The sequence below is a fragment of the Zeus faber genome (assembly GCF_960531495.2).
Source record: "Zeus faber genome assembly, chromosome: 5".
Classification (NCBI taxonomy): domain Eukaryota; kingdom Metazoa; phylum Chordata; class Actinopteri; order Zeiformes; family Zeidae; genus Zeus; species Zeus faber.
The window spans coordinates 35,613,871-35,623,870 of record NC_137192.1 but is presented as its reverse complement, the minus strand read 5'-3'; the positions used below and the strand labels follow the sequence as shown (position 1 = coordinate 35,623,870).

General features: G+C 47.8%; 1 protein-coding gene across 1 annotated transcript in view; it reads left to right on the top strand.

The window, feature by feature from the left end:
* Positions 1-10,000, top strand: part of angpt4 (angiopoietin 4) — a gene marked incomplete at both ends in the record, with an annotated part of 22,056 nt that overhangs the window by 9,515 nt on the left and 2,541 nt on the right. Inside the window, 5 exons of the mRNA XM_080001199.1 lie at positions 5,118-5,273; positions 5,962-6,083; positions 8,441-8,525; positions 9,179-9,326; positions 9,532-9,644. Of these exons, the coding sequence (XP_079857325.1) occupies positions 5,118-5,273; positions 5,962-6,083; positions 8,441-8,525; positions 9,179-9,326; positions 9,532-9,644 (624 nt within the window). The remainder of the gene's footprint in view (positions 1-5,117; positions 5,274-5,961; positions 6,084-8,440; positions 8,526-9,178; positions 9,327-9,531; positions 9,645-10,000) is intronic.

Here is a 10,000-nt window from a genome sequence, read left to right as displayed (position 1 = left end):
AGAAGAGCGAGAATAATAAACGGGGCAATAACAATAGCTCTAAAATACAAACACTAACACACACACATAAAAAAATAACAATAAAGAAAAATGCCATTTTAAAAAGATGATAATACTAATTGTGGCAATAGTTAAAAGTGGAGAAGTAACAAATCATCTTGAACAGAACACTTCTCTGATGCCAAGTCAACAAGAAAGTGTCCAGATTTCCAGTGGCTTTATAATAATCAAACTCCAGCAGCCCTGCCATCATCTGGAGAGGATCCACCGACCCCTGACCCCGGATCCTGCTCTTCCCACTTTTCCAGATGGAGAGTTTGGCCACTCCTGAAAGAAAGTTGATCTGGACGAGCACCGGTTTCTTCCCGGCTGTGTACCTGGTTCCAAAAACCAAAAGCTCAAATGAAACCATTGGCTCTAAATCATTGAACCACTTCTCGAGTTGTGAAAGCTAAGACAGTTAGAGAAGGGAAAACGTACTCACACTCATCATCCCACTGGTCAGATTGAGTACTGGTCCCAGCAAACATTCTCAGGGGCTGCGGCAGGGACTCACCGATCTTGTCTACAGATCTCTCCAGGAACCCTTGTGGACCGTATGCCAGTCAACTCTCCCAACCTGTCCGTTGTTGTCCTGAGCAAATGACCCGGCTTGACGATGCCTGCCTCACGCAGCTTGGACCTAAGGCTGGACCTCTGCCTTCATGAAGGCATTAAAGAACAGGGGCTCTTCAAACAGCCACATCCCCGGTGTTGGATCTGGATCTCGTTGGGTCCTGAAAATCTGCCAGGTACTTAGCATTGACCTGTAAAAGTCTGGCAGCCCAGTCATGTCAAACTCCTCGTACTGAAGGAGGAACAAGTGTTAATAACCCAAGCTGCCTGCACGCCTGAGCAGCACCCGGGCAGTATCCAGCCAGCTGAGTCCATTGCTGTATAGCAGTCTCTGTGCAGCCTGGATCCTGAAAGTCTTTATTCGGAAGGAAATTCAATAAGCCCCTGTCCTCCCTCGTGCACTGGCAGATACAAAGCAGGTGCCTATAACCAATGCTGTCTTGACCAAAATAAGTCAACAATCGTTCTCTGCAGCTGTTGTATTAGACCCGTTGGCGGAGGTAAAACTACCGGCCTGTGCCAAAGGGCCGAGGCAACCCAGTTATTGGCAACCAGAACTCTACCCCTATACGACAGCTGGAGTAGCAGCCATTTCCATTTAGACAATCAGGCACAAACCTTCTCCACTATCCCCTCCCTATTCTTTTTTTGAAAATCCTAATTTCCTAGGAACACTCCGAAGACACTCATACCCCCGCTGCCCCATTTAATATTTCCCAGCAGGCTGGAGGCTCCCTCTTTCCCCCTTTGTCCTACCCACACAGCCTCACTCATCTCCCGGTTAATTCTGGCAGGAGAGGCCTCCTGATATAACTGTAAGCTACCAACAAGAGTCTGAATGTCGTGTTGATCCTTGATATAAAAAACATTGATATCATCAGCGTTCGCTGAAACTATTAGTGGTTGATTTTGTGTATCACCGAGTAATTTGAGTCCAGTTAATTTATTTCTAATTTGACACAGCAACTGTTGGATTGCCAGGGAATACAATTGTACTGAAATCTGGCACCACTGCCTTTTTCCCCTTTTCACAGGAATGGGACAATTTAGCCCACCGCCCACCTTAACTATACATTATGTACTGTGGTTTAACAAACATAATAAGAGTGATATAAACCCTTCCCAAACCCAATCACCCTCACTGTAGAAAACAAAAAGGCATGATCAACGCCATCAAAAGCTTTTTCCCGGTCTAATGAAAAAATACCCATATTGATTCCATGAACTCTACATACGTCAAAAATGTCTCTCATTTTAAACAAATTGTCCATGATAGATTTGTCAGGTATACAGGCTGAATGTTTTTTTTGGACCAGCAGCTCTAAGGTGTCTTTCAGTCTGTTTGCCAGTACCTTTGAAATGATCTTGTAGTCCGCACACAGAAGAGCTACAGGTCTCCAGTTCTTAAGTAATGCCAGATAGGGGCAGCCAGAATGGCTGCCAGCTGGATGCAAGCTGGATTCATCCATTCATTCCATTCAGATAAACAGGGACATGTCAGATAATGCCAGATTTTATTGGCAACAATGCCAAAACATGAAGTGTGCCCCTGCTGATGATTTACAAAGAGAGTTGTTCTACTGCAGCTGTTAGCTCCTCAAATGTGATGGCAGAGTCCTGCGCCGACCGTTCCTCTCCCCTCAGCTGGGGCAGACCCTGCAGGGGAAACTCAGCGCTACCCTGGTCGCACTCCTCCGCCCTGTAAAGGGCAGTGTAAAAGCCTACTGTGCATCTCCTCACTTCCGTGGGGGCAGTGGTCACTCGTCCATCAGGCAGGCGTAGGCAGGCCATGGGCTTTCTGTGAGGGACTGTCTTTTCCAGATGAAAGAAAAAGGTACTCAGGCATCCATGTCCTTAACCGTTTTAAATTGTGATCTAACCAAGGCCCCCTTCACAGTCTCCTTTAAAAATAAACAAAGTTCCTGTTTTTTCTCATGTAAATCATTGATATTCTGGGGGCTATTATTTGTCAATAAATGTAGTTCTATATTTTGTATTTCTTTCTCTTATTCATGAATAGTACAAGTAACAGCCACTCAGAATGGCTGCCCCTAGCCGCCTGCCAGCCGGCTGCCAGCTGGATGCAAGCCGGATTTATCCATTCATTCCATTCAGATAAACAGGGACATGTCACTAGCCTGTCAAGGACCAGCCGGCCATTCTAGGTGGCTGCATCTGTATCTGATCCTGGATGAAGAAACACTGTAAATTGTTGGCAGAAAACTCTAGTTTGGGCTTCTCCTACAGTGACCTAAAGAGTCAAAAGAGGATTGTCCTGTTTTCAATGTGTTCCAAAATTCTCTGAAATTTTGACAAAAGAAAGTGTTGTGCAACCCCCCCACTGGAATCCCTCCTCCTTGTGATCTGATAAGGTTCAGGCTCTTTTCTCACCTCCTGCTCCTCAACCGGGTAGCCGCCGCCCACTGCCCAACCAGGACAGCAGGGCTGGGCCGGAAGGCGATGCAGGATCACTGATCTCTGGCGCTGACATTCTGACAATGTTTGGATGATTTTTCTTGCCTTTCATTGTTGGGAGCGCCCACAGGAGTCGCCACGGCAGCCTGGCCCGCTCCCCATGCTTTGCCCCGGGCCCCGGTCCTTTGTGCGGACAAGCGATCTCAATATGGCAAATGTCTCCAGACTCAAAGCTTTAAATTTAATGTGACCAGAGCTTACATACACCATGTAGAAACCCTCACCCTGAACGTTACTTCTAGAGGCTGATCTGGTGACGTCAGGAACATAAACACCTGTCTCCTTAGAGACTGAACATGTTTTAATTTAATAGTTAATTCGGAAAGAGCTGGCCATTTTGCTAAACAGCCTGAGCTCCCTTTCCAGTGCCTCGTGGGGTATGAACGGAGCGAACACCGGAAGCCTTGACTCCGGTGGACGGCACGGCCAGCGGGGACGCTCGCAGATACACATCATTAAGAGTTATGCCGTGCTCGATGGCCTGAGCCACAAAGTGTTCCTCTTTCGGAAAAACAACACCTGCTTTGTTCATGCCGGAGTCCAAGGCCGACCTGCTCCGCCTACACGGTCGGATCCGGCACAACCCTTACTCCGTGTCCGAGCGACAGGGCTGGCGTCTCCCTGGACGCCATGGCCCCAACAAAACCACCACAACACACACAACATCTCCTCAGAGCAAGAGAAGGCACCAAGAAGGAGAGCTGGGAGCAGCAGATGCAGAGATATTTCGGGAGCCGCGGGCAGTTGGCTCAGCGTGCTGGTTCGAGCCGAAATCAGCCAAAACATCTGGTACACGCACACACACACACGCACATACACACACACACACATACACACACACACACACACACACACACACATACACACACACACACACACACACACACACACACACACACACACACATACACACACACACACACACCATCGGACCTGGTAGAGGCCTTGGCTCTGGTCCTATCATTTGGATCATGTGATGACCTCATTTGATGTTTTCTGATCATTCTGCTTCCAGATGTTCATCCATCTCCCCACATGTGCGTCACAAGTCGTCTTCTGGATGAACAGGGTAATGATGTGTCTCCAATCGGAGCAGGGATCAGCGCAGACACCTGGACAGCTTTACTTTGGCTCCGGCAGTCGGGGCATTAGCAGAGCAGTGTGCCTCTTACAGCAGAAGTGATCTGAGATGTGTGTTGGTTAGGAATGGCCCTGTGTATGTGCACTCACATTGTGAACTTTGTTTGATTGCTTCACTGAATTACGACTGTTTGGTGGTAACAGTTCAATCAGAAGAGACTGGGGGGGACGAAAGCAACATCTGACATACAATGGTCAAAGTTTGGCTTCATCGGAGTAGAGGAATAGAGCAGAACACTGGAACACAGTTCTTTTGAACTTTAGGATTCTGGTCCCATCTCCATCTGATACTGGTGGGGATCGGACCTGATTCCGGTGGAGATGGGACCAGATACTGGTGGATTGACATTGTGGTGATATCTGGTACCAGCATCGTCTCCCTCCCCGGCACGTTGTGGGTGCCCGTCCCGCTGCTGTTCTCAGTGACTGGTTCTCCCTCGGGGACCCACATGTTTGTTGGTCCAGTGGTATATTTACCAACTGTTCTGCTTCACACTGCCTCAGATATGTCAAGGAGGAAGGGACGGAGAAATGGGAGACGGAGGGATGGATGGACTATTTATGTATCAGAGGTTAAAGGTCATGGGGCGGCTCATTGCGTTTGGCATCGACGGACGGATCCCAAAGATCCAGAGAATTTGGACCTGAAATACTGAACTAGGACTAGGATTTATATTATTCATCCATCTGTCTATCTGTCTGTCTGTCTGTCTGTCTGTCTGTCTCTCTGTCTATCCATCTAGATGACAAACTGGGGACAGGAAGTTGAAATTAGATCTTATGACAAGGATTTGCATTTTCTTTCCTTGTTTATTTCTTGGTTTATACCTTTGTTTCTTTTTTCTTCCTTCTTTTTTCCTAACCTCCACTCTTGGTTCTCCCTCCAGTTGGAGACCTTCATCCAGAGGAGCATCAAGTCAGAGACGACTGGCCCACGGAGACACGACATGCACAACCAGACGGTGGCCATGTTGGAGATCGGAACCAGCCTCCTGTCTCACACCGCGGAGCAGACACGAAAGCTCAACGTTGTGGAGGCCAAGGTAAGGTACGGCACACTGCGGCTCCAAGTGGACCCCAGCCCTGCTCAGCAGCCCCCCCTGAAGCAGGATGTCTGCCTTCATTACCATGAAGCTCGCTGCTGGAATGAAGTGCAAAGAAGGCTTTAACCCTTGAATGACTGGACATTTCTAAGTCAGTGGTGCTAAGTCGCCACGTGTAAGTGCTTTATTATTATACCTTTTGATTTTCTGTACTTACCTAAGGATATTCAGTTTTGGGGGCATTTGACTTTGACTAAACTAAATATCAAAGAAAGCATCTATACTTTTTACTCTACATTTCTAACGGCATCAATGTAATGGTGTAATGGTTGTTTTTTCATCTTGTATTAATTGATATCAAAACCAAGCAGGAGGAACCAGGGCGCTGGACCAATCAGGTTGCTTGGTCCTGTATCATTGTCTCCCCTTAGAACGTTATTTTACTTTTAATGTGTTAAGTGCTTTCAAGAGAAAGGACATACATGCAAAGTTTAACTTAATAGGAAAAGTCAACGTGGTACTTTCACTTTTACTCGCATTTTGTATCAGGGTGTTTGTGTCCAAAAGGCATGAGTACTTCCTACACCGCTGGTCCGTGTTGTGTGACCTATGATTCCGTAGCATGCGACTGTTGGAGCGAGAGCGTGAATGAGTGAATGAATGAGCTTCACGTCTTCTGTCAAATCAGGTGCTGAACCAGACGTCCAGGATCGAAATTCAGCTTCTGGAGAATTCCTTGTCCACCAACATGCTGGAGAAAGAGCTCCTCGTGCAGACCACCGAGATCAGCCGACTGCAGGACAAGAACAGGTGAACCCAACAAACGGCCTGACACTGGTTGTACTGTGGTCTAGTTCACATTGTGGGAGGACACTAAGTTCCGAGGTGCTGTTAGACGTCCCTGAAACCACATCTGACCTCCATCATCCGCCTCATCCATCTCAGGACCATTTCGCCATCTGCAGCAAACGAGAGCAAATGGTTGGGTGTCCAGGGTTCTGGTGCGCCCGCGGTGCTTCGGGCTCGGAGTGTTTTTGCGGTCGCGGAGGCTTTCCGGCGTGATGACACTGCTCTGAACTCCACGCAATCAACACAAATAACCAGGGAATAAGCCCGAGCGCACGCGGACGGACAAGTCACACGCAGCCTGGGTCAAGCTCCTGATCTCATCCTCCTCTTTCCTTCTCCTTTATTGCTATAGATGTTACAGGATCCAATCGTTGTCATAACTGTTATTTGTTAAATTTATTGCGTTGTTTTGTCCGTCCCTGTTGGTGGCGGTTTCTGTAAAGTGTAAAGTGTGAAGTGTTCATTTCGCAGAGCAGCTGAAGGATTAAAGTGGTTTATAATGAACATACAGTATAATAAAGTAAGACATCACATGCTCTGAATTGGAACTCCACTCACCCATGAACTCTGTCTTGGAAGCAACGACCCCGATGACCCCTCCTGTTGTAACCCCGCCTGCTTAAGAAAGGACGGATGAAATGAAGCCCAAAACGTTCTTATCTACGATTTCACAATGTCAGAACGAGATGATTGGAAGGGCAAGCGCTCATTACAGATGGAAATATGTGCACAGCTGTTGCTCTGAGACCCCATAATATTTGGAATCACAATATTGTTGCTGGTCCTCGGAGAGAGGGTGAGTTGGAAGGTGCACGGTTCGGTGAAACGTGTGGAGTGATTACCCAGCCTGCCCTGTTTACGCTAACAGATATAATGCAAACATAGAGAGAGAGAGAGTGCAGCCATGAAAAGAGCGATCTGCGTGGGGGCGTAAGAGACGGAGCTGTCAAACATAACAACACCCTTCACTTTAAAACTTAACGTTTCTGCCTTGAAATGACCACTTTTGCCCAATGACGATGCCCCAATGATGAAAAGGTTGTCAGGAGGTTACTTGACATCATCAGTTGAAATAAGAATGTTTTCCTGCAAAACCAGTCAGTGAGCAACCAGGTTACTGCGTCAGGTTTATAAGAAGGTGTTTTTTATAAACCTTTTTTCAAAACGAACCTCTGTAAAATTATGTTTTACAAGTTTTTGTTTGCCTGAAGTAAAGATACTGAGCTTGTTAAACACATATTACATAGTGCATGTAACTCAATGATTTCTAAAAAAATATTTAGAAAATATGAAAGTTCTGACCATTTTTGCAAAAGTTTTACATATAATACTTATACACACACACACACACACACACAAGGTCTAAACCCCAGCATCAGCTGATCCTCATTACTCTCCATTAGCAGCCACACTCAGAGCAGATTTGGGTTGCCATGTCCATGCAGGAGACACCGCTGCCGTGGAAACACCACATCCATCCCCACAGCGACAGCCCCAAGCGTGACGCCCGACGGCTCCTTTCAGCCTCTCGTCACGACACACTCTGAGAAACCAGCCAACGCTCAACCAACATGCAGCTTTAACCCCAAAGTCAAACTATGAGTCTGAAAGGAAAGAAGATGAAAATGGTTGAAGGAACCTGAAATGCACATGCACACACGCACACACACACACACACACAGCAGAAATTCATGTTTAAAGGAGGGTTTTGGGATGGCTGAGTGGCTTGCTGGTGATGTTTGTTCTCATGCTGCTGCTTCAGTGGCTGCACAAGGAATCTTCTGCTTTTCAACACGGTGGGTTGTGGTCGTACAGGCGTGGCAAGGAAAGAAAGACACTGTTTACCTGACTTTTAGTAACTTTCTGGTCATTTTCAAGCTCTGTACTTTTTCCAACTCCTCCGCCACGATTTTTGGCGTCCCACCATGACTTTAAGGTGGAGGAGCTAATGGCTGCACCTGCACTTCCTGTATCTGTTTTTGGGGGTTTGTGAAACTGGTTGTGGGCGTTGGGGTTGGAGCGCTTCCCTCCCCCTGCTCTGACACCAACAGGAAGAGGAGGGAAGGGCCCAGCTCGGGGTCACCACCAGGGGCCCAGGGGAGGAGGAAAGGAGAAGGTGTTGAACAGGAGGTGGAGTTCAAAGGTCAGAGTTGAGATCAACCCAAACTTATCAACACCGCACTGCGCCCATGTGCTCCTACTAAGTATGGATGGATACGGACAGAACCTGTCTGTCTGTCTGTCTGTCTGTCTGTCTGTCTGTCTGTGTGCCTCCAGTGTTTAACCCCCCCCTCCCTCTCTCCCTCCCGATCGACCAGCCGTTTGGAGACCAAAGTTCAGATGTTGGAGTCTCATCAGCGAGGAGAGCTGGAGAACATGAGAGAAGAGAAGACTCGACTGCAGGTATCATCTGTCTGCAAGGAGGTGGAGGCAGAGATTCGTGTGCATGGAGGTGGAGGTGGAGGTGGAGCTTCCTGTGCATGGAGGTGGAGATGGAGCTTCGTGTGCATGGAGGTGGAGGTGGAGCTTCGTGTGCATGGAGGTGGAGGTGAAGCTTTGTGTGCATGGAGGTGGAGGTGGAGCTGACAGGGTGATGACGTCTGGCTGCACATGATCCTGCTCATTAAACGACGACGTAGCAAATAAAATAATTCATCGACACATTGATTTCAATCATTTTCCACTGGTTGCTCCACCTGACGGCCTCACCCAGGCCACATGGATGTTTTTGAAAAGGAAGCGTTTCTCTGCGTTGTGGCGTCCGTTCACACAGGAACTGGAAACAGGTTTTTGGAAATGGCCTTCCAGGGTGGAGATGTTTAAAAACTTTTTTCTGTGTGTTGGTGTAGAGGTAAGGTGGAGCTTCTTGAAAACGCTGACATCATCACCTCAGTACGGTGTTGAATATGATGGAGCACGCTCCTCGTGTCTGACATGACCTGTTAAGGGATATTAAATACATATTGACCACTGGTTGCCACTATCGACCAATCAGAATGGAGTATTCCCCAGAGATGTGCGACAGGTCGTGACGCGGTGCCCTGTCTTCCTGTCAGACCGTGGTGCAGGTCCAGCTGGACGCCATCGAGTCGCTGCAGAGGCAGCTGAGGGTTGCCAGTAGCAACAGCACAGCGCTGCAGAGACAGCAAGCCCAGCTGATGGAGTCAGTCCACACACTCATTAGCATGGTGGCTAACACAGGAGGTAACACACACACACACACACACACACACACACACACACACACACACACACACACACACACACAGAGGCATGAGATATTAGGTACATGGATTTAATATGTAAATGGTTAAAGTGTGTGTGTGTGTGTGTGTGTGTGTGTGTGTGTGTGTGTGTGTGTGTGTGTGTGTGTGTGTGTGTGTGTGTGTGTGTGTGTGTGTGTGTGCAGGATCCCCTCCACAGAGTGACAGATGGAGGGATTGTGCAGAGGTATATAAAGCAGGTCACTTTGCCAGTGGACTGTACAACATCTACATAGGGAACATGACGGAGCCGGTGCAGGTAGAAGCAGCACACACTGCAACCAAGATGAGACGAGATGAAATACCATGACATGGCATGACCTGACGTAGCGTGACGTGATTTGGCATGGTGTAACGTGGCGTGGTGTTACGTGGCGTGGCGTGACGTGACATGACATGATGTGGTGCGACATGACGTGGCGTGAAGTAGCGTGATGTGATATGGCATTACATGAAGTGGCGTGGCGTGACATGGGGCGGCGTGGTGTGATGTGACGGTATATACTGCACATATGTGTTAATAGGTATATACTGTACATATGTGTTAATAGGTATATACGTGTTAATAGGTATATACTGTACGTATGTGTTAATAGGTATATACGTGTTAATAGG